General features: G+C 35.7%; 1 protein-coding gene across 11 annotated transcripts in view; it reads left to right on the top strand.

The window, feature by feature from the left end:
* MAPK10 (mitogen-activated protein kinase 10) overlaps positions 1–25,558 on the top strand; it is a 611,144-nt gene that overhangs the window by 580,056 nt on the left and 5,530 nt on the right. For all 11 annotated transcript variants that reach the window (XM_059173366.1, XM_059173369.1, XM_059173394.1 and 8 more), the window contains 2 exons: positions 12,560–12,623; positions 14,360–14,437. In XM_059173366.1, coding sequence (XP_059029349.1) covers positions 12,560–12,623; positions 14,360–14,437 — 142 coding nt within the window. The remainder of the gene's footprint in view (positions 1–12,559; positions 12,624–14,359; positions 14,438–25,558) is intronic.

The raw sequence follows: 25,558 nt of genomic DNA on the forward strand, positions 1-25,558 counted from the left end.
TTCTAATTCTGTAATTATATATCTATATTCACTGTGGATTTGCATCTGAGGACTGCTTGTTTATGCTAACTTGAGGAGTATGGTTTTCTCTGGTTAATGTCCCTAGGGTGGATTGTTACTGAGTCCTGTTACTAATATAGAGATGCTAAAGATTTTCCCCCCTGTTCATTTGCTTCTGTTTTGTGAGTATAGGGCAGAGGTACAAATGACTTGTGGCCTTAATTATAGGCTAACGTAGAAATATTTGTATACAGTGTATTGATTTTTCACCCAGAATGTTTTTCTAGCTTCTTAAAGCTCATTTTTGCCTTATAACATATCACTGAGCTAATGTGGCCTTTGCTTGTGGAAAGCCTTACAATAAAAACTTTTGTTTCTTGGGGCACCTGCGTGAACTCATCTGTTAAACATGACCCTTCAGCTCAGGTCATGATCCCCAGGTCCTAGGATCGAGGCTGGCATCTAGCTCCCTGCTCTGCGGGAAGCCTACTTTTCCCTCTCCCTCTGTCTACCACTCCCTCTGCTTGTTCTCTCTCTCTCTCTGTCAAATAAATAAATGAAATCTTTTTTAAAAAAGTATGTATAAAAATAAACTTTTGCTTCTCGAAATCTTTTTTTTTTAAAGTCAGCATTATCATAAGCCTTTTTTTTTTTTTAAGATTTTATTTACTTATTTGACAGAGAGAGATCACAAGTAGGCTGAGAGGCAGGCAGAGTGAGAGGGGAGAAGCAGGCTCGCTGGACCCTGGGATCATGACCTGAGCTGAAGGCAGAGGCTTTAATCCACTGAGCCACCCAGGAGCCCCTGCTTCTCGAAATCTTTAGTTAACATATTTTTCCTTTATAACCTTTATAACCTTTCATGTGCCATTATCATATCACACATTATGCTGAAATGATCCACATTTAGGTCTGTCTCTCCCAACTCCACTAGTCTAAATGTCCTTGGGAGCAGAAATTCGGTGTAAAAAATAGTGATGAGAGCAATGGCTGGCACATATTGTATGACCAATACGTTTAATTTGAGTTTAATTCAACTATACTGTACTGACCACTTTTCTAGTGTTTATAAAACCCTATCTCATACCCAAAGTAATTTAAGTCTCAAGAAAACCCAAGAAAATGATGATTATCCTCAATCAATCTTACTGAACTTACCTTCTAAATATTTCCTGACTTGGACCACCCCTCATCTGTTGGTCTACGCAAACATTATCTCTGCCCTAGACTATGTTATAGTCCTCAACTTGTCTTCTAGTCCTCTTGTGTCCCTGGTAGTCTGTTCTCCAAATGGCCAGGGTTTTCCTTTCAAAATGTGAAACAGTTTACATAATTACTCTACTAATACTCCCCATTGACTTCTCATCCTATTTATAACAAAATTCAACGTAATTGTAATGGCTTACAAGGCTGGAATTCAGTGTTGTTCCAGATGTAGTTATCATAACCCACAGTAAGAAAGGTGTTTTGTATTGTGATTCCATGACAGCAAGGTCTTAACCTGAGTGGAAACCAAGAGTTGGGCACTTCACTGATGAAGTCATCCAGGCACCCCTCCCCACAACTACTTTCTGGTTTCATTTTCTATACTCCTGCCTTTACACTCTGCTCCAGTGTCCTGCCTCCTTGCTGTTCATTAACCATGCCAAGCAAGCTCCCCCATCAGGGTCTTTGCATTGCAGATTCTTCTGCCTTGACTATTTTTCCTCCAGATATCTATATGGCTTTCTCTATTACTTCATTCAAATCTTTGCTCAAATCTTATCAAATAAGCATCATCAAATGCCTATTATGTACTTTGTACAGTGTTAGACTCCGAAAAACAAAGATAGAATTTTTGTCCTGAAAACTTTGCCCCCAGTCTAGTGATAAGTAAAATGAGTAAATGTTGAGTGATAAGTTGTCCAAACTTTAAGTTAACTGATGCACGTAGAAAAAAGTTCAACTTAGCAGTGTGGGTTAGAGAAGGCTCCTGGAAGGACTAATATCTAAATAGAACCATGAAGGGTAAAGCAAGAAATATCCAAGTAAAAAAGACAGGCAGACAAAAGGGCTATGCAAAAATCCCAGGGTTAGAAGAGGTTTGGGAGAACTGCAAACATTTGGGGGTGACTCCATGAAGAAAAGTGAGAAGTGATTTGGCCCGCTGGGCAGGAACAAGGCAAGGAAGGAGTGACTAAATGTTGTGAACATGTACTCTCTCCTGATCATGAAGGAAAGTCATTCAAAACCAGCAAGCAGACAAATAGCATTATGAGATTTGAGCCTGTTTGCAAAATGAGACTGGAGTAGAAAAAAGGAAGACTGGGGGGGGGGCGCATAGCCTGTAGTAACATAGGTTAGAATTGATGGTAGCCTGAGGGTAGATGTAGGTAAAAGATTAAAGAGATGTTCAGATGCTAAAACCAACATGAATTGTAAATGCTTAGATTTGGGGTTTAGGGTGGTAGAATTCAAGAATGAATTATAGCATGTAGTAGTTGGTTAATAAATACTTGAATGAATGAAAAAGAAGGATTTATGAGTTGGACACTGGGTGATTAGTAGTGCAATCACTCAGCCTTTTTGATTAAAGAACCATTGAAAAATTTAATTTCCAGGGAATTGTAAAGAGAATTTCCATTTTCAAGACATGATTAAATTTTTTGATGGCATAAAGCTAATAAATTTGCGACCTAACGTCTGAGAAAGCTACAGAACAGAAAGAAAAATAGAGAAATCTAAATTTAACTTTCTTGTAAGCCACTAGAGCATTATTTAATTAAACTTTTCTAGTTATACTTAGTTCACATTATAATTAAAATTTACATTGTTAACTTTCAAAGGTTCCTCTGGTCACTTAGTGTGTGATGTCTCCAGACAACTCTAGTGCTTTTCGTGTATAACAAATTATAATACAGTGCTTTGCACATAGAAGTCCTCAAAAGAAATTTGCCAAATTACCTGGAAGGATATTTGTTATATATTCAGAATTTCTTCCTCCTGAATAAAGCAGTTTATGAAACTCTTCCCAGATAATTAAGAGTGATAGCAAATAAAATGACTTGCCCAAGGTCACTCATCTTACTAGTGTCAAAGTCAACGGTGCTCTGAATCCCTTACCCTTTTCATTGTTCCTATCAAGAAATCTGTGGCTTATTCAAGAGGCTCAGAGATTCTTCTTGGTCACTTTGGCCAAAGACTAAATTTGATTATGAGATATGAATCTTATGTTCACTTTAATTGCAACACATAAGTCTCTCTATCCCTCTTCTTTAAAACCAAAGCATATAATGTTTTCTGTCCACAAATCGTTTTATTCTACTAAGAAATAAGTATCATTGAAGACGGAGAGAAAATCTCAGTTTCTCTGTCGTATTTTTTCTTGCATCTATACAAATGAAACATACTTAAGCAAATGACAAAACTTGCTTTGAATACTATATAAATAGTTAGAATAGAGGTCTGGTCTTGGTTGCACATGAGAATTACCTGGGGAGCTTTCAACTACATGGATGCCTAGATCTCATTCCAGACCAATTAAATGAAAATCTCTGGGGATGCAGTTCAGGCATCAGCATTTTAAAAGGTCAGAGATGGCTTCAGTGTGCAACCATAGTTGAGAACTCGTGGGTGAAAGCACAACAAACAATCTGAGGGTTTCAGAGGAGAGGGGTGGGGGAGGGGGTAACAGGGTGATGGGTAATCAGGAGACATGCTGTGATGAGCACTGGATGTTATATGTAACTAATGAATCATTGAACACTACATCAAAAACTAATGATAACTAATGAATCATTGAACCCACTACATCAAAAACTAATGATGTACTATACAGTGGCTAACTGAACATAATAAAAAATAAATTAAAAAAAAAAAGCAAATAGCGCCTTTTGCTTAATAGTTGCTTCTTTTCCAACCACAAGGTGGCAGCATCACAATACAGTGCACATACTGACGCGGTGATGGAGTGGTTTTGGAAATTTGTGTCTGTAATATTAATTAATAGCATTTTGAGGGTTTCTCCAGCTGGAGAGAGCATTATTCACTCTTTCTCTTACTGTTCTTGGTGGCTTTGTTGACTAATAAAACTTTTAAGTATATTTATTTCCACGGATTGGATTAGCAGGAACTATATTATAAGCTATAGTTGGTTGTGAAGAACATGGATTTTGTATTCATATGGATGTGGGTTTAAACACTGCCTCTTTAATCTCCTCGTGCTTTAGCTGTATGCCTAGAAAAGGAGGGTTGTTATAAGGACTAAATGAGATAATATATGAAAATATGACTGGTACCAGAATGAAGACCTCGGGGAGGCTACAGTGATCATGCTATGAAAGACCTGGGTACACAAAGTCCAGAAAAACTCGGGATACAGTACATTTTTGTGTATGGTTTTTCTTTTCTGCATGTGGATCTCTTCTCTCTCTGTTCATTTGTCAGTTTCCACTAATAATTATACAATTGTATAATTGTATAATTACCTGCCTTCATTTTAAAGAACAAAGGCAATTCTTTTTTACTACACCTTTGTAAGTGGAAGGTACCATTAGCAATGGAAGCAGCTTCCTTTATTGCCAAGTTTCTGTAAGAAATTAGCCTTTGTTTACTCACAATTACTGTAGTTCTCTTCCCGAGCCTTGAATCTGTCTTCTCTAAGTCACCAGTGGCTCCCTACGTGCCATCTCCAAAGAAAACTATCATACATCTTTGCTATTTGAATAAGTCGACAACATTATCCTTCCTGACATGTTTACCCCTTGCCTTCTGTGGTGACACCACTCTTGTTCTCCGGTCTCCATTGCTGTTTGAGTTGTCTTTTCTTCTCTTAGAATTGTGAATCCCAGGAGGTCTCCTGTAGGTCTCCTAGGTCTCCTACAGACCTAATTTCTTAGGGAATCTTATCTTTGACCACAGCCTTAATTTTAATTACCACAAATGACTCTCAAATCTAGGCATTTTCCCATAAAGTCATTCTGCATTCCGGATCTACAGCTCTAATACCACAGTCATTAAAAATGGCATCTCAAAATAACATGTCAAATTTTTAGATGGTTGTATCCACCATTAACACAAAACTACCACCTTCTCTTCCCCCTCATCACACCTTTCAATCCATGGCACTACTTTCCACCCAGAAGACTGAACCAGATCCATGGGAGTCATCTTATACTCATTGTTTGGCCCCCTTATAACCGAATTGTCAGACCTTATCAGTTCTTTACCACCTCCCACAAAACACTTCTTAAAGGAGTGATTCCATCTCACAAGTCTTTCTTACCTCACACTTACTCTGACACAGCACAGACTGACTTCTGTACCTGAGTAGTTCTTGTTAAGGTCACTCTGCTATGCCATTCATGCCTGCCTACCTGTCTTCCTTTCTGCTCTTACAGGATACCCCTGGGAGCCCTTCTTCTCAGGCTCTGCTTAGGGACCAAATGTAAGGCAACTTAGGAAAGGAAAATTAATCACATTAGTGTTCAGAGACAGATTTTATTAGCCTTTTATCCCCCACTGTGGAGTACTCTCAAGTCATCAGACTTTTAAAGGACATTTACTTCATTCTTAGTATTGGATTGTTTAATTTCCATTCAAGAGCACATAGTTCCTAAAACTTGCCTGAGAAAGTTTTAAAAAACCAATCAATAGTGCATTGCAAATGATCATTTGTCTACTTTTAGAAGGTACTGAAATTTTTGGTAATTGGAAACCAAGTCATTTGTTACTGCATACTAAAGTTACATAGAGAATCAATGTAATTTTTAGTCAGCTATTTTGATAATTGTGCATATTGCTGTTATACTTCTATTAATTTGGAAGATTGTTGGTAAGATTGTTGTTAAGCAACTATTGAGCTTTGCTGTGGATAATGAACTGTTCTTGGTGCTACAGGGATATAAAGTTTTAGAAAAAATAAAATATACTAAACAGTGTCATTGGTCAAAAAGTTGTAAAAAGGTACATATTTAGTGCAACATAAAAATTACTCCATCTAAATATTTATTTTCCACTCAGGAGCTTAAAATATTAAGAATTTCTATTCATCAACAATTTAAAATACATTTAGAAAAGTTATTCTATACGTATAGATTCAAGGAAATATAAAATTTTGCACATTTCTTTAAATGGATTTTCTGATTTAATTTTATACCAAAATCTACCCTTCTTGGTTGAAGCATTACGATGAATCCTGCATCTTTTCACATTCCCCAAGCTGCAAAAGTCAATATGAAAAGACAAAGCAAATTTCCGTAGGAAATAATATCATGTTCTTGATCCAGCTGCCGAATTAATAGAGAATGAACACATTGAAAAAAAATGCTATTTAAAACCTTCAAATGAGGCATTTTCAACAAGACAGCAGAACACAGAAAAAGTGGAACAAAACCATATTGTATGCCTAATTAGGACAACAGATGCAGAAAACAAACACTAACGTGATGATTGTCATATGGTTCTGAACATGACTGATACAGAAACGATGTTAAATCAGAGCTCAAAAATGGATAGAAAAAACAACACTGCATGACTTAGATTTCTCATATCTGGTTCTCATCTCTTTTAAGATTCACATGTATAGAGGTCTTGATGTTGTCTAAGATATTTTGACTAAAACAATCAGGATGCAAGTGTTGACTGCTTGATGATATTTGCCAGGTCTAGCTACTTGTGTAGACTGACAGAAAATTGGAACAGAAGTCAGAGTGGCAGGCTCAAATTTGTCACTAATGAAAATCTTTTTGTTAAGTGTTGAATTATTCAACTTAACATTTCTGCAACCCAGAAGAATTCCCCCATCCCATCTTTTCCCGTAAGAGATAATGCATTTTATTCCTAACTCTGCCACCAATTAACTTTATGACTATGGACAAATCACCTGGGCTGTTTTTATATTCTCCTTTGCAATTTGCATAAGGGTGGCACTTGATAGTCTCTAAACTTTCTTCCATCACTAACATTCTGTGATGCTGTTGAAGACAGGGTTATTTTGAAGACTAAGGAAAGAATAAATTTACACATTTTACTTAATTAAGTATTACTTAAATATATGACATAAAATGAAGTCACAAGAGAGCAAATTGTACCTTGGGGGAATCAATTAGGAATTTGAATAATACTGATGAAAGAGATCTCTTCAGCAAGAAATCATGCCTGAAGGCAAGAGCTTGAAAGAATGCCAACAGAATCCATATTGCTCAATCCCAATTTTACTGTGTAGAACTGTACTCTTTTACATGCTTTCTGGAAAAAGCCATACTTTATAAATAAGTTTTACATTTTTAAAACTGAAGAAAAAGAAAGGAAAATGCTGACATGATGTCTTAGAGCAAGAAAGGGTGTACAGCTGCCATTGTTGAGAATCCAGTAATAGAAAATGTTACAATTTTGTTATTTATTGCATCCTCTAATTACTGTATACCTGTGATCATCGATAAGCCATGTCATAACATTGCTACGAGGGGTGCTCACATAATTATTCTCCAAACACTTGTGACAGTGAAGGGCCTGAGATCTGTTAGTAACTATAAGGACAACAAGCATGAACTGAGACATGCTGTCACCCTATTGGCTTGTGTTTCTATTTCTTGTTTTAGGAACATGATTACTTTAAATATAGATGCATTATCCCTTATTTTAAGTTAATCTCTATTACCATTTGTTCTGAACTGTTCTTTAAATTGGGTTTTAATTTAAAAATTCCATTGTCAATTAGTGATATGACTTCAAGATATTTTTAAAGGAATTCTTTTGAATCTTTGTTTTCTGATCTAACAATTATTTAAAAGGGCATATATAAAAAGCCTAGCACATAGCATCTTCTCAGAGAAAAAAAAGTGTCTTCTTCCCCTACTTAGATAGAGAACAGTGTTCTTGGTTTATTAAACTCTCAAAGATAGTTGGGAAAGCAGATTTGAGAGCATTATAACCGTCTTTGTGTGCATGTGAGTGCGTGCGTGTGTGCGTTCATGTGTGTGTGTGAGACAATGTGTTCTGCAGTTCCTTTTTTGAAAATTTATATACAATATCCATATTGGTTTTGAAGACATTTCTTTTATATTGTTCCACTTTTTCTAGGTGCTATCTGATACTGAAGTCTTCCATCAAGGATCTGTCTGGATCTTTCTGGGTGTGGTGACAGTTTTGAGGTTTGAAAACCTTTATGGGGTTCAAAATCATGCTTTGTATTATGCCCTTCTGGTGCCTTAGAAGCCAAGATCTTCATTTGTTTCGTTTACAAGAAATAGAGAATCACTTCCTCTTTCTGAAGCTCTCTGATCACTTGACTGCTATAGCATTGCAATGTTTTCATTATCCATGTATTTCTTTAAATGTTCCTTGTTTCCTTTCTTCTCCTTCTTCTGCTTCTCATCCTCCTTCTCCATCTTAGTTTACTTCCCTTCCTCTAGTCACCCTTTAAACCTTCGTGTCACAGGGGTCCATTTTGGACCTTTACTCTTCCTACCTGCATTCACTCTATGGGTGACCTCAGGCACTGTCATGATTTGCTGAAAGTCTCAAATCTATATATCTCTAGCCAACAGCATTCCTGTGATCTCAGATCATCTATTTAATTCTTAAATAAACATCTCTGCCCACATAGCACTTAGCATATCTTTCTACCAATCTCTTTTTCCTTTTAACGTTCTCTGTTTCTTTAGATGGCTCCATAAACACCATCATTGTCCAGTTACTTGACTTAGAAATATGGGAATCATTCTTCTTTATCTAATGGTGTCCACATTAGATAAAAAATAAAATTCTACCAATTTGGTTTGTTATCATTTATTAATTATTCTTAAATCTGTACTTTCTATCCATCTTTACCTTCCCTGCCCTGGTCAGACCTTTTATCTTCTAGATCATGCATTAGGTCTCTAACCCTTCTCTTTGGTTTCTGTGGTGTCTTTCTTCAGTCCAGCCATAGATTTGTTCATGCCATTCTCTTAAATTCTTCAGTGACTTCTCCTCCCCTTCAGGAAGAAGTCTTTGCTCCGTATCGTGGTACCCAAGAGCATCCTTGACATAGTCTTGGTCTGACCCATCTTCTCTAGGCACAGCTCTTATCTCTTGGCACTTCTGACCACATATGTTATATGTTGCTATCGTAGAATTGATTCCAGTTCTCTCTGCATGTGTGTACCTGTAGAAAGGAATGTGCATCTACTACCACCACTGCTAAGTTTTCTAGGTACTGTGCCCTTGGCCTGGAGTCATCTTTTTCTTCTTCTCCTTTCTTTTTGACAACATCTCACACATCCTTTGCTCATGAACTAGTACAGATGTAATCTACTTCAAGAAGCAAAAGGTTTTCCTGGCATTTTGTTAGGATTTCTCTCCTCTATTCCCATATATATATGCATATGTTTTTTATCATATTGTGTATTAATTTTCTGTTTTATATAAGTCTTACCCCACTAAATTGTGAGCTTCTTGAGGTCAACAGCCATATTATTCAGTCTTGAAGTTTCAATTTCTAAAATAGTCTGGGACACATTAGGTTCCAAGCCCTTAACTGAATGAATGAATGTAATAAATGAATACGTTGATCCTAATAACTCATAGTGAATATATATCTGTTCATATGTTGTCTCATTTAATTGAAATGATTTGTGCATGTGTATGTAATAACATCAATATAAAACACATCTATATTAAGTTATTGTTTATGTAATCCATTGGAATTCATGGCTAAGCCTCTGCCTTCAGCTTAGGTCATGATCTCAGGGTCCTGAGATCAAGCCCCACATCAGGCTCTCTGCTCAGCAGGGAGCCTGCTTCCCCCCCTCTCTCTGCCTGCTTCTCTGCCTATTTGTCATCTCTGTCTGTCAAATAAGTAAATAAAATATTAAAAAAAAAAAAACCGTGCAAGTCACAAGCTCTAATAACATTCCATATATTATCCTTAATTTCATTTTATCCTTAATTTTCTCACATCTCAAATTATTCTAATCTACTAAATTCTCCTAAAATATTCTCTGGAGCACTTCCCTTATCCCCACTCCTCATTTCTTTTTTATTTAGATTGTTACTTGGGCAAAGAGAATCCTTCCTGTTTAATAAGGAGAGGGGGAGGGAACAAGCGAGCAACAAAACACCAGCTTCTCTTTAGAAGGAAGTATTATGGGCAATTGCATCTAATGATCGCTATCCAAGCGCATATATATGTATGTTTGAATAGGACATTACTTTCTTTAAATTATTGGTCGATTTCTCTTTTATGTTATTATGTGGAGGCATCTTTATGTGAATGTACCCTTCCACTGCAGGTGATTACATCCCTTCCTTAAAACAAAATAAAACAAAACAGAACTCTGAACATGTAGCTCTTGCAGGCAACCTATAAAGCAAGTATGTCTTACAGCCCTATTGGTATTTTGAAAGGAAAATTCTTGGGCTCAGTACTTTTTCTCTGTAGTTTGTTTGTGGCTAGATTCTATGACTTCATGCTTATGCATTACCAACAGCTGTAAGATGAAGATCCAAGGAAAGCCTCTCTCAAAATAGTTTTGTTGCAAAGAGAAAATGGCATTTATGCACTTTGGCAGAAACTGTACTCTGAGCCATGTTCAATTTTGAAACTTGAATGGAAAAATCCACCCCATGGAGAAGTAAACCACATAGGATCCCGAGCTGAGTCTATCGTTAGAATAAGAAAGAGGCACCAACAAGGCATAGAGCTGTGGGGACATCTGAGAGCTTATGCATGCTGTGTCTGGCAGGGGACTTCCACACGACAATACACATGTTCAAGAAGGCAAAGCAGGAAACATGCCCTTGGCAAAGTGTCTTTACATAACAGAATTTGGCTTTGTATTAGCCTACTTAGATGACAGTTTCACAAATTAAAACAAAACAAAACAAACAACAACAACAACAAAACCCACGTTTTTTAAATTGATTTACTCATTACATCATAATATTCCTTTAATTTGGGAATCCTTTATAGTTTGGATTAGAAGCTTCTGCCTTAGGTCCTAAAGACAGTGTCTCATCTCCCAGTCCCCTCCCCTTTATGTAGTCAGTGTTTCTGTGTTCTCACTAGCGTCATGGGGTAGGGAGGGGTCTCATTTTGCTTAGTTCTTTCAGTAAAGACTACTCACCCAGCCACGTGTGAATCACAGTAGCTGGTTTAAAGCCTTTTGCCTCAGCAGCAATTCCAGGTGTTAAAGGAATGTGTCTGGCCGCATCAGTAGTTATTTCTCAAAAAATTCAGTGTTGTGCTAAGTTGCCCCACCCCAACTGGGAAAAGTTTTCTGTTTTCATACCCAATTACCTCCGTAATATGTGAGGCTGCCCAGCACATCAGGGATAGAATGAATATGTTTGTCCTGATTCAGGTTACCAGAGGTTCTAAATGTAGTAAAGAAGGCGTACTTTAGTAGTAAGGTGCTGCTGATGGCCAACAACCTCCAACCGAAGGCAGGACCTATCTCTGAACGTCTTGTCCTAAGCCTTCCTATGATAGTTGTTTTTGAGGGATGCATGTCCTCAGTGGCCCAAGTCACTCTACTGAGTAATTCTTTTAGTTTCTTACAACAATTTTTGCTTTTGGAGTGTAAGACAGGATGAACTGTAGGGTGCCCTGTCCTGTGGCACCAGAAGTTGGCAGCTCTTCTTTCATTCAATCCTTTGCTAGCCAGTGGAGCTCCTCAGCCCCTTCTCTATCTACTTTATGGTGATGTATTTTCCAAGAGATTATTTTTTTCTTTCCCTGTCACTTGGTCTTAAGTAGACCTACCTTAGGTCATCATGATAGATCTCCTCTATCAGGAGATCTATTCCTCTTCATCAGGTAGAAGAAGTCAGGGAATCTATCTGAGACTCTCCTTCCTGGAAGGTACCTGGATTGGTGAAAAATCTTTACTTTTCCATCTCCGAACTCTTTATAGCAGAGGAATGCTGACTCCCTAAGTCAGACTGAAGGCCTTGTGATTTCATGTCTCCCAAGTGGCCTTCAGGGGTTTATGGTGATCCACTTCAGTAGACAACTAGCAGAGTCTTCAGTCTGAGGGGGAAAATATCATTTAAATATAAAATAATGGTATTTTATAATGCTTCACCAAAAAAAAGGTAGATTATATCTAAATCTGTCTTTATACTAAGAACTTGTACTGTGGTCTGTTGAGAGGAGTCAAAGACTCTTCTTCAGGAGGGTCCAAAAGTGGAACAAAACCTTATTAGTGGGGAATAGTTTTGGTAGGGTTCTGTTATCAAGGAAGTAAATGGGGAAAATAGCTTCTGAGTCTTTGTAAGCAAATACCTTGTTTGCTTTTTAAAGACTAGCTGTTAGTTGCTTAGACTTGGGTTTTGAATCAGGTTTGGGAGCTGAGCTCTCAGTTTGAATTCTGCTGCAATAAATATAAGCATGTATTTGGTCAATAATATATATCAGCATATAAATGAACCCTTCATAAGTCTGTGGGGAAATTTTAACTTCTGCACTACTGCAATTACCCATAATTTATGTGATCATCCCCCAAATCAATGAATAGCAAGGGAGTCCCACATGCTGGAAGAGTTTGGTTATATTTGAGTTATCACACAAAGTTTATTGTTTGTTTTTATTCTGCAGCCTCCACCTCAGATTTATGACAAACAATTGGATGAAAGAGAACACACCATTGAAGAATGGAAAGGTGACTCTACCACTTAAATATACATTTTGCTTTGTTGAAGCTCGGAAATCGTCTTTGAGGCATCTCCCTTTAAAGCAATTTAGTAACAGATTATTTCATAATCACTATCCTTATACCAATTTGAAAGCTCTCAAAACTTTATCTGTCTTTTCATACTAATAACAATATTGCATTTACTCAAGAATGAAAGGAATTAATTACTAACACATTTTAAAATAGTACCAATTGTCAAAGTATTTGTCATGGTGAAGGGCAAGCTTCAATTCAAAATTTCAGAATGACACATTCCATGTTCATACATAAAATTATCACATAAAATAAACAAAATTATGTCTAAGATAGCTTTAGACATTAGAAAATATAAGATAGTTAATATATAAGATAAGAGTTAATATATGAATTCATTTACTTCATTTATAGGACTTGAAAATTTAAATAGAAAAAAATATATGTTTAAATGTTTTATTTATCCTTCAAAGTAAGAAAATAATGAATAAACACATTAGTTCATTTTTTTTCACCAGAATTCTCCCAAGCACATAACATGGTCAAGATTACATGCAGGATGAAATAAACAGGAAACTATGAAGAGTTGTTAAACTAATATAAATAACTACAGAGTAGAATAAATATGAAAAACTAAATGCAGATCATAACAAACCATTAGGTTAAAATGAGGAGGAACATAAATGGAATATCTGAAGAAAAGAAATATTTTAGCTGCTTTGAAGGAATTAATCACTATAAGTTGGGGAGGAAAAACAGGAAAATACCAGGGACATATGGGGAAAACAAAGGGTAGAAATGGTCAAAAAATTTTATAATGATAGCAAAGAGATTTCTCTAGTCAAGGGGTTCTGTTGGAGAATATGGAAAAATGAATATATTCTATTTGTATGTATTCACACAAATAATGTACCAAAGTAAATTAAATTGCTAAATGATAGACAGAAAAGACTTGATTTGATCTAATAAGGACCAGAAGTTACTCTTAAGGGTTTGTGTGTAAGTAGCTACTAGGATATAAATATTACTTGAGGATGAACATGGACTAAATTGGAAACTGGAAAAACAAATACTTGTAAAGACAATGATTATATAAGTTGCAACCTGTTGCCAAGCAAGAGTAAGTAGCCCTGAGTTTTAGTTAAAAGGGGAAAATTAAAAGAAAGAAGATATACATGTTTAACTCTAGCAAAGAAAAAACTAGATATGGTTGCCAGTTTGGGAATAAATGCAATAATTGTTATGACTTTGGGTTTAACCAAGTTTGGTTTTAGAAACCCAAGATTTGAGTCAAGCAAAAAATGAAAAACGAAGAAAGAGTTGGAAAATTATTGGGAAGCAGTAGTTTAAAGTCAGGAGGGTGTATGTCTTAGGGAGTGAATATAGAAGAAATACGGAAGCTCAAAACTGAGCCATTAAATAAAGTTCTTAAGAGATAAAGTTAGATGGCACTAGAAATTCCCCAAAGAATTCAGAACCAAGTAAAATGTGTATTCTTCACACATTTGTTTGGTCAAATGCTTTATTGAGCACTTAGTTTTGCTGGGTTCTGTGATATTAGAAGAGTAAAAGAATCCCAATTGATTTGCAATGTGATTTGCAATTGATTTGCATGTGATGTGGTTTACTCAGTCACATCAAAATGTTATTATTTCTCATCAACTAGTAAATTTACACTGCATATTAAAAAGAAATTTGTTTTTTATGACACTGATATTTGTTTCTTACAGAACTTATCTACAAAGAAGTAATGAATTCAGAAGAAAAGACTAAAAACGGTGTTGTAAAAGGACAACCGTCTCCTTCAGGTACTCACTCTCAGTGAATAACTGATAAAGCAGTACTTGCATTTTTTTTTTTTTTTGTTTTGTTTTGTTTTTTTGGCCTTGAGGAGGAATCGCAGCCAATAACATTGCTAATAGAGCATGTGAACTAATATCTCATGATTATTTCTGTCCTGTGACTTTCCTTTTTTTTTTTTTTTTAAAGATTTTATTTATTTGTCAGGGACAGCGAGAGCACAAGCAGGGAGAGCAGCAGGCAGAGGGAGAAGCAGGCTCCCTGCTGAGCAAGGAGCCCACTGCAGTCTGGATACCAGGACCCTGGGATCATGACCTGAGCTGAAGGCAGATGCTTAATCCACTGAGCAGCCCATGAGTCCTCTCTAGTGATTTTCATTCCATTCCTTTTGATATTTAGTGTGGCATTCATTCTAATTCTGATTATGATGATTAGCACAAGAGTTCTTTCAGAATTATTTTAAGATAAGGTGTATCTTGAAGAAATGTTAACGTGAGCTTGTTAAAGGATAACTGCTTCCCATTAAAACACAGCCATCATATGCTCTACCACATCAGTGTAGAGGTCAGGAATCTCTCCAGCCAAAACCTCTTTCCTCAGTCACTCCAGTGTTGCAACTCTTCGCAAGGCTGATATGACAGTAGTTAAAGCATCTGCTAGTACGGGTTCTGATTAAAGTCAGCATGGAAAATCTCTCAGTTCGCCATCTACAGAATCAAACACACATTTGTATATAAATTGTACATATTTTGCCGATCCTAATAATGTGCTGTAAGATTACCTGAGATGATTTACTTACCACCAATGCTAATATATTTTTCCTAAGACCTATGTTCTAAATGTAAAAAAAAAATATATAAAGAGTTTTAGAAAGTGTGATAGCTTATCTCTAGCTTTAAACTACACTCAACTCATGCTGGCAAGAATGTAAGACTGCAAATGATTAGTTGTTTAGAGGAAATTGGATTTGGTGCCCTACCTTTGATAAAAAAATTTTCCTCATGCCCTTTAAATTGTTCCAGGAAAAAAATGTAGGATGAATTAATCAATTCTTCATACTGATACTACTCTTTGAATAGCTGGTTTGCACCCAAATCACTATAATGCCCAAACAGGTACAATTCAGTTATGACATGTTTTTCGCATTTGAATCAAGCCCAATTCTATTACAAGTCTTTCCGTCCCTCAAAGAAAGTGAAGGCAATCACTGGGGTTGTCTGCCCGCCCTGCTCATTCATTCCTCATCCAGATTTATACAGGTCTGTAGAAGTCATGCCAGACTTATCTGTATGCTCTGTCTGTTGCTGATTAGGGAGCCCAAAGACCAAATCTAACAGACTCAAGACACCACCTGCTAAGGCAGAAAGGCTCCTTGTTTTAAGAATTTCCATAATGACCAGAACATGTTTTTCTCTGATCATTAAGCAGTCCAAAATACAAGATCCAGTGAAGGTGAAGTAGGAGCTCAGGTTAGGACTAGACCAATTTTTTTTGCAAGGTCTCTTCTATTTATTTTAATTCAAGGTATTATTTATTCATCTTCCTTCCTTTTTTCAGACAGCTTGGGATCATACCACCCACTTCAGGACATCCCAACTTCTGCTTGTTTCCTCTTCCTTTTTCCCTCAGCCCCAACCGGGTCTCCACAACAGTTCATCTGTGATGACATAAAATCCACAATTTTCTTTTCAGTACTTTCACAACACTTCCACAAAAATCCTATTCTCATGCCTCATTTTATGCCAACCATACAGTTCAGGGAAGGCAAAAAGAGACTGAGGATGGTACAAGTGAGATTAATTATTCATTAAAGGGATGGGATGTGTGGTCTGTCATGCAAAGAAACTTCTAAATATTGATAAGGGAATGCAGTTTGTATATAGTCAAGGCGTAAGTCTTTAATCATTAAAACCATAATTCTTATACAAAAAGAAAGTGAGTACATGTCGAAATTTCCTTTAACTCATCAATGAGGGAAATGGCCGGTTGGCAAAGGTAGTTTAATGAAGATATGAGTAATTAGGATTTATGTGGTCTGTGAGAAAAAGATTACTGAGATAAGATCACCAAATTAAAACAAAAATCACAAATGTCCTACAGGACAATGAAACCTATCTTTGTGGTTATTTTTTCTATGAGGCAGAAAAAAATGATAGTTTATTAGTTTTTTATAGGTTTACATTGCTGTAAAACTTCTAATCAATTATGTATATTAAGTCAAACAAAGTTATGTTTCACAAAACAGTCAAATGGCCCTTAGGTGGGCATTTTACAAAAGGCTCAAGTGTGATATTTAAAGGCTGCATAGTAATTTTTCTTCTAATCCCACATGTTGGATATTCTGAATAGTATCTAAAAGTTAATCACATATACAACTGTGTCCTCTGAATAGGGGGCCAAAGTCTTGACCAAGTAAATCCTTAAGTTTGTAAGAAATACATTTAAGATGAATAAAACCAAAGACTAGTTTATATAACAGTTTGTTATTTCTGGAGGGGCTGGAAAATAAAGCCATTCTACTAAATTATTTAATGATAAATATAACCTAGTCTTAGATAATTAAAACATTGGGCCAGGGTGTATGAAATTGTTGCCAATTCAGATTCAATTTATTTAAAATCAAACACATCATTCCATTTAGATTCACCCCCCCACACACACCCAGGAGTAAATTTTTCTTTCATTTTTCCCATTTATTAATGGGAGCTCTATTTTCTCAGCCTCCCAGTCTGAAACCCTGACTGACCTTTTACTCCATCTTTATATGATCTCTGACAGTCACTTTTTACATCCTAAAAATTCTTTTTGCTGGATGTCTCAATCTAATCACTACCAACCTTTCCCATTAACACCACTATGATTAAAGTTTTCCTGAAGTAATCTGTGTGACTTTAGTCTCTACCTAAGTTGATCTTTAAAGACTAGAAGTTGGAAATGCCACTGATAAGTGCACTCCAGTGGCTTTGCCTTGTGAACGGTTTAAGCCTACTAACCCTTTCCTGACACTGATATCCCTCTTAATATATGCCCAGTTTTTCCACCTTTCACGTTACACCTATTGTAGGTTCCTATATTACCAATATTTTACTTTATTGGACCCCTGCCTTTTAGAAAGCTGCACCTTCTAAATTGTTCTCTTATCAAGTACTACCATTTCCCAAAATATTTTTCATATCTGTCCTAAAGGACTTTTCATATTTCTCAAGGAATGAGTCAAGTATCAAGTATGTGCATTGTTGTTATTGGTTTGGCACCTGCTCATGCTTCAGATATAGGTTTGCTTTCAGATGGTTATTTGGTTATTTATTTATTCTGGAAAATGCATATTCCTAAATTTTTTTGTGGTCTTGTTTATTGTGTTAATGATTAATATGCCACTGAAAATATGCCTTTAGGACTTACATACAAGGGAGAAGCCTGAGCCATTTTTTTTTAACCATTATAACTACCCGTAACTGTCATGAAATATCTACCTTTTACATGTGCCCTAAATTATAGTTGACTGGCTTAACCAATTTGTAGTTAAAATGATGTGGGTTCAATGTTTCACTACCTGACTTGAAAGGAAAATATTCATGGCTTAATTTTGAGAAATCATACATATACTATGTATCACATGATATAATGATGTATGATGTAATTGTATGCATCGTGTAGAAGCATAGGCCACCTTTATGCGGGGGCTGACTACTAGCTCCTGAGAGCCAGTTGTTTATATCTCTCCCAACTCTAAGTTTTTTAATCTTGTTTTAGTAGCTTGGTATCCACCATGCAGGATTTAAGATATGGAAATTGGCTGACTCTACAAATCAGGGCGATTTTTTTCTCCCTGGAAAGCCAGGTATTGATTTTTTATGGACACACCCCTGTGTGTGTGTGTGTGTGTGTTTGTGTGTGTGTGTGCACACACATGTACGCATGTGCATGCATGCACACATAGTATGGATATATGCAGTAGATGGTGCTGGAAAAAAAAGCAATTACTAAGAAAATTTGAAAAGTCAGCTTTTTTGCATTCTTCATTGTATTCAACTTTCTTCATTACTGTTTGCATATCATATTTTATTTTGTAAAGAGCTAGGATGAAGTGATATTACAACATAGACTTCCTTATTATTAAGTCATGGCAACACTAGGAACCTGACAGCAAGAGAATAAGTTAAAGCAGTTTCCAGTGACAAATTGTTCTAATACCCAAATTCATGTTTTAGTGATACCTTTAAAATATAAATAGGAAGTTAAGTGTGCATTTGAAGAACAATATATAGGCTTGAAATTTATTGATGGAATTGTTGTATATCAATAAGAAATAAATCTAAACTTCAGATATGTTTCTAAATAAATAATTGTACTCCCCTCTGCTATCTGATTTCACTTGCATAGTGATTTATTTCCGAGAATAACATGGCTGCTTGCTTTCTGAATTGATTTGTAAAGACTGCTAAGGGAAAAGTAGTCCAAGTATAGAAATTAATTTTCTTCTAAAGCATTTGTCATAAAATATTAGAGCTAGAACAAATATAGGAGTTCATCTAATCCAAAATTTCTTAGCCTGTTCACTACCCCTGTTCCACCCAAGAAGTAAGCCTCCCATAAATAACAATGACTCACCAAAATAAAGATGCTTAGCATCAGGATGGGTAGAGATTTTTCAGAGTCTCTAAATGGCAGATACAATTTTCTAGGTGACTTTAATAGACAACACCACCCCACACCACCATGACTCACCATATTCCATACGCTATGGCAGTGTGCTGTTAAAAAATCAGAGTCAATGATCTAGTCCAGTAATTACTATTTTTTATTTAAAAATCTTAACCCCAAACAAGTTGAGAGTCAAGATGATGCGTAAAAAGAAGGGAATATATCTCAGTGATTTTTTAAAACTTTAATATTTCTTCTATTTCTCTGTGTGTACTTTTTGTATGTGAATGGGTCAGGAAAATAATTTTCTTTTAAAAAGCTGAACATTTTGGGACGCCTGGGTAGTTGACCTGGTTAAGCATCTGGTTTCAGCCTGGGTCATGATCCTGGGGTCCTGCGATCAGGTCCTGCCTTGGTCTCCCTCATCAGTGGGGAAACTGCTTCACTTTCTGTCACTCCCCTGCTTGTGCTCTGTCCCTCTCTCTTTTTCTCTCACTCTTTCTCTCTGGCAAATAAATAAATAAAATCTTTAAAAAAATACAGAACATTTTCCCTGAAATAATGAATATCTTTTGGCTACACATAGAAATATGTATAGAAATATGTTTAGAAAATTTCATTAGCATAATGTCTTTTCACGAAAGCTTTTTTTTTTTTTTTTTTTGGTCACATAGAGTTGAAAGTAAGCTACTGTTCCTCATTTGCAAACCTATTACTATTTTCAGTTACTTTTAATAACATTTTAAGTGACAAAAATTTTAATGCTTTATTAATGGCAAATTTTTAAAAATGCATTTCTCTACTGGTCTCTGAAAAAAATATATAGAAAGAAGGGGTATTTATCACTGCTAGGGTATCCTGGGTAAGTTGACATTATAATCAAATTCAAGTCAGTTCCATTAATTTAAGGGATTTTCATAAACTGTTTGGCAGTAAATTAGCAATTTGAAGCCAAGGTCCATGTCTTGATTCTTCTATTTGTGCTTGGTTTTATGGTTTACGAAGTTTATTTATTACCCACATAAAAAGAGACCTGAAAGGACCATCCAACAAAGCCAGAGTGGCTGCAGTCAAGAGGGTATTTGTTATAGTGGAATGGAAGAAGTCATATAGAAGCAAAGTTTTTTATGCAATAGTGAGGGACTGATTGATGTTTTACAGCCATCTTTTTTAAAGGACTGATCAATGGCATTTGCTAATTTCCATGGTGTGGACCAAATTGTGACCAATTTCAAGCTGCTGCTGTGACACCAGTGAAGGCAGAGTTGGAAAGAGATGCTGGTGCTCGTACTTGGCTCCCAGAAGCCACTGAATTCAGCTCTAGCACACTGCTGGCAGTACATGTGATCGCCATCGCAGCACTTCACAGAGAGGACCCACTCTCATACAACAGTCAGTTGTAATGGGAATTTTATAGGGGAAACATTAGAAGAAAAGATCTTTCTTAATGAATCTGTGCTATAAAAATTAGGAACAACAGTCTTTTTGAAACCATAGAAATACAGCTGATAAAGATTCTGAACTTTGAATAATTGAATACTAACTGTAATTTGCTTTCAACATTGATACAATAAAGGCAGGACCATTCCTTATAGAAGATAGCCAGCTGGTGAACAGAGGGAGAAGAAAGACAATGCTAACAAAATTATTTCCTTCAGCCAAAAATAGGTTAGCAGTTTCACTAGTTTTCATAGAAGGGAGAAACTTGCTTTCCCTCACAAAACCTATCTAGAGGAGTACACACAAAAGAGACTCAGTGCTTTGTTAAACTGGTTACTTATTCTGTGCTGGACAGTAGAGATTGAGGAAGAGAGGAGAAATGGTGACGTGTGATGAAAGAAGTATGAAGCAGCAAGGGAAACAAATATGAGGTAATCATGTAGTGAAACTCTGTGTAATAATGAGATGACTTACGTGGCATAACACCTAGAATGTTTCACAAGTGTGTCGACAATATGCTGCTTATTAAAATAGCTGCAGTGGGAGTGCTGTGCAGTTTATAAGCATAATCTGCAGCATGATCCCTTCCATAGGAAGAGTTTATTAAGCACTACTTTCAGTTTTGCTGCCTTCATTCAGTATTATTTATAGATATAAATTTGTTTTTCTGGGGAAATGTCATCAATGTTCTTGGTATCAGTTTTCTAGATGCCACTGTTGTAGGTTTCTGTTTATTTGTAAAAGTCAAATTGTGTTCTTAGAAGAGAGCCTTGTCTCAGCTAGTTTCTATCTCACTCTTGAGTCAATATTCAACTTTAACTGTGACAATCATATCGTGTCCATATAACCAACTTCAGCCAGAAAAGGAGAAAAACCTTAGCTCAAGGGAAGACCAGCACTATTATGTAGAGATACTTTTAAATAGTTTTTGATTTGTATTATGCCAGAACTTTACTTAAAAACTTCAAACTGATGATTTTGTCACAATTTAAATAAAGCACGCTAACTAAAATTTTCCTCGTTAACATGAGCAGTTTAATTATGACACTCTGAATCAGATGTATATGTCGTCATTTGATCCATTTGGTCTCCGATCCATTGACACTGAGATTTCCTATTTATTCAGTCACTTGTAATTCTGTATATTAGCAATGATGGAGCACGGGATGTGGTACATACATGAATTTTGGAACACTGAAAAAATTTAAATTAAATTAAGAAAATTCTATTTAAAATGATATCAAAAAGAATAAAATACAAACAAATTTAACAAAAAAAAATTGCAAACCCTCTACTCTGAAAACTACAGAACATTGTTGAAAGAAATTAGACCTAAATAATGAAAAGACATTCCATCCATTCACTGATTAGATTTAATGTTGTTATGATGACAATACTCTCCAAATTGATCTACAGATTGAACACAATATCCATCAGTCACAGCTGCCTTTTTCTTTGCTGAAATTGACAGTCTGTTCTTAAAATTCACATGGAAATACAGGGGATACAGAATAGCCAAAACAATATTGAAAAAAAACTCCACAAATTTAGAGGATTCACACTTCCTGATTTCAAAATCTACCACAAAGCTGCAATGCTTACAACGTGTGTTATTTGCCTATACGTATACATATAAAAATAAAATTGAGAGTCCCTTATATTTATGGTCTATTGATTTGTTGCAAGGATTTCAAGACAGCCCCATGCAAAGAATTGTCTTTCAATGAATGGTACTAGGACATCTAGATATTCACATGCAAAAAAATGAAGATGAACTCCTACTTCATTTGGTACATAAGAATGGATTAAAAATGGATCATAAAGTGAAGTGTAAAAGCTAAAATTTTAAAACTCATACAAGAAAACATAGGAGTAAATTTTCATGATCTTGACTTAGGAAATGATTTCTTAGATATGACACTAAATGCACAATGGCAAAAGGAAAAAAATAGGTAAATTCAACTTCATCAAAATTAAAAATATGTGTGCTTCAAAAGACACCATCAAGAAAGTGAAAAGATAATCCATAGGATAGGAGGAAAACATTTGAAAATCTTGTGTAATAAGAAACTTGTGTCCTGAATACATAAAGAACTCTTACAATTCAATAATAAGAATAAAATAACACAATTAAAAATGGCAATGGGATCTGAATTGACATTTTTGCAATGGCCAAAAAGCACATGAAAAGATACCCAACATCATTAGCCATTAGGCAAATACAAATAAAACCACAATGAAATACCATTTACCATACTCGAGGATGGCCACAATAAAAGAGATGATGAGGAGTTCCAGAGAGGGTAAGAGAAAACTGGTGGGAATGTAAACCGGTGTAGTCACTTTATTCCTCAAATGTTAAACTGTGATCTGCCGACTCCACTCTTTAGGTATTTAACCAAGAGAAAGAAAAACTTGTACATGAAAGTTCATAACAACATTATTCATAAAAGCCAAAAATAAGAACATCTTAAATGTCTGTCAAATGCCCATCAACTAGTAAATAGGTAAACAAAAGGGGGATACCCAATACAGTGGAACATTATTCAGGACTAAAAAGGGATAAAGTATTGCTACATGCTACAGCATGAATGAACCTTGTAAACAATGTGCTATGTGAAAGAAGCCAGTCACAAAAGATCATGTACGATTCCGTTTCTAAAGTAAGTCCAGAACAGGCAGCTTTATAGACAAAGTGCGTTAGTCGTTGTCTATGGCTGGTGGATAAGTAAGAAATAGAGTGCTGTTGGCGTGATGAAAATCTCACAAAATTGATTGTGATAATGGTTACACAACTTTGTGAATATCCTAAAAGTGAATGAATTATACAAATTAAATTTGTGAATTACATCTCAATAAAGCTGTTACAAAAAGATATATAGGCAATATTTCATATTTTAAATAAAAACTAAATCTAAATGATAGTATCATAATTTTATTTTTTAATTTTTTAAAAAATTTTATTTATTTGAGAGAGAGAGGATGAGAGAGAGAGAGCACAAGAGTGGGTAGGGTCAGAGGGAGAAGCAGATGCCCTGCTGAGCAGAGAGCCTGATGTGGGACTTGATCCAGGGACTCCAGGATCATGACCTGAGCTGAAGGCAGTTGCTTAACCAACTGAGCCACCTAGGCATCCCAGTATCATAATATTAAAGATTTTATTTATTTATTTGACAGAGAGAGAGATCACAAGTAGGCAGAGAGGCAGGCAGAAAGAGAGGGGAAACAGGTTTCCTGCTGAGCAAAGAGCGCGATGCAGGGCTTGATCCCAGGACCCTGAGATCATGACCTGAGCCAAAGGCAGAGGCTTTAACCCACTGAGCCACCCAGGTGCCCCTCATTTTTTTTTTAATATTTTATGCCAGTATCATAATTTTAAAGTCATACATAGTATGGGGATATGTCATCCAAGAGATGAATGGATGTATGAGCAAAACCATCGCATTCTGTCAGCCCACAATTGTTTGAGACTTGTGTCTAGTTTTAATCTCTACCCTTTAATAAGGATGTGGAAAATTAAAGATTCTGAGCAGTCAATCATAGTGATGCTAAATTATTACTGACCAAAATTTATGAAAACATATAGGATTTTGGTATCAATATAATTTAATCCAAATTATGGAGTGAAGGACAGACCTGGACACTTGGGCTATGTAAGGAAATCAAAGGTTGTCTCCCAGTATATGAAATTTACTAGTATATGTCAGGAAAAGAAATGAACTAGCTTTGCACCATATCTATAAAGGATACAATTAGGTAAAGTTGGAATAAACTGAAGCCAGGAAACCTTTACATTACACATTATTCTGATAATAAGACTATTTACAGGAAGATGATAACAAGAGCTTTCATAGTCTAGAGACATTTAAGATTAGGAGATATTAAACTATTTTTAGTTTAAAGAACTACATACTTTAGCTTAAGGAACATGAAAAATGCATAAGTTTTTTTGTATATAAAATAACAGGATACAAAATAATATATACTAAACGACCACAATTAGAAAAACTTCATAGCAAAAACACTAGAGAGGGGCGCCTGGGTGGCTCAGTGGGTTAAGCCGCTGCCTTCGGCTCAGGTCATGATCTCAGAGTCCTGGGATCGAGTCCCACATCGGGCTCTCTGCTCAGCAGGGAGCCTGCTTCCTCCTCTCTCTCTGCCTGCCTCTCTGCCTACTTGTGATCTCTCTCTGTCAAATAAATAAATAAAATCTTAAAAAAAAAAAAAAACACTAGAGAGACATATACCCAAAGTTTAGTAGTTATTATTTATTTGAGGATCAGTGCCAATTGTCTTTTTTTATTCTTTCAGATTCCCCATAATTTATATAAATATGTTTATAATTAACAAATAAAAGTTTAAAATACTTATGAAATACATATGATTTTGCTTAGCTTATGTTTATGGGTCCTCTCCACATTTTGTCACATTTTCATCACATTTTTTCCATAGGGAAGAGATGTCTACCCAAAGAGCAAAGAAACTATTTTAACCTCTCCACTTCATAGATCTTTATAATGCCTCTGGCTTATCTGTCCTTTGTAGTTCTCAAAGACATAACTCAACAAGTATTACTGAGTGATTACCCTGAGCAAGTTTCTTCTCAGAGTTTCAAAATCTTTATATTCCCACAGGGCACATAAATAAAATAGTTTTTCAAATTAATTTGATAATTCAAAACTTTTGTTTGTAGATCACCAGGTAAGCAATCCTACTAGAAAGTAAACACATAATCAAAAAGTGTGCTCTAGTGTGGAGACTACTTTAAAAAAAAAAAGTGCTCTGGCTTCTTCATTATTATTATTATTGTTATTATTATTATTATTATTTGGTATTTGGTTTATGGTAACTTTCACTGAAAGTCCTAATTAGCTTTTCTGTATGGATTTTAAGTTTGATATCACATTAATGACTATAATAATATTTACTTAATATACCTTAATTTCTCAAGAGCTGTAGTCTCCAAGTAATTGTGATTTCTGCTCAGCCCATATTTTTGGAATAGGACTCTTACATGTGTTTGTTTTATAAAGCCCTGCACTAAA

The sequence above is a fragment of the Mustela lutreola genome, chromosome 1 (assembly GCF_030435805.1).
Source record: "Mustela lutreola isolate mMusLut2 chromosome 1, mMusLut2.pri, whole genome shotgun sequence".
NCBI lineage: Eukaryota > Metazoa > Chordata > Mammalia > Carnivora > Mustelidae > Mustela > Mustela lutreola.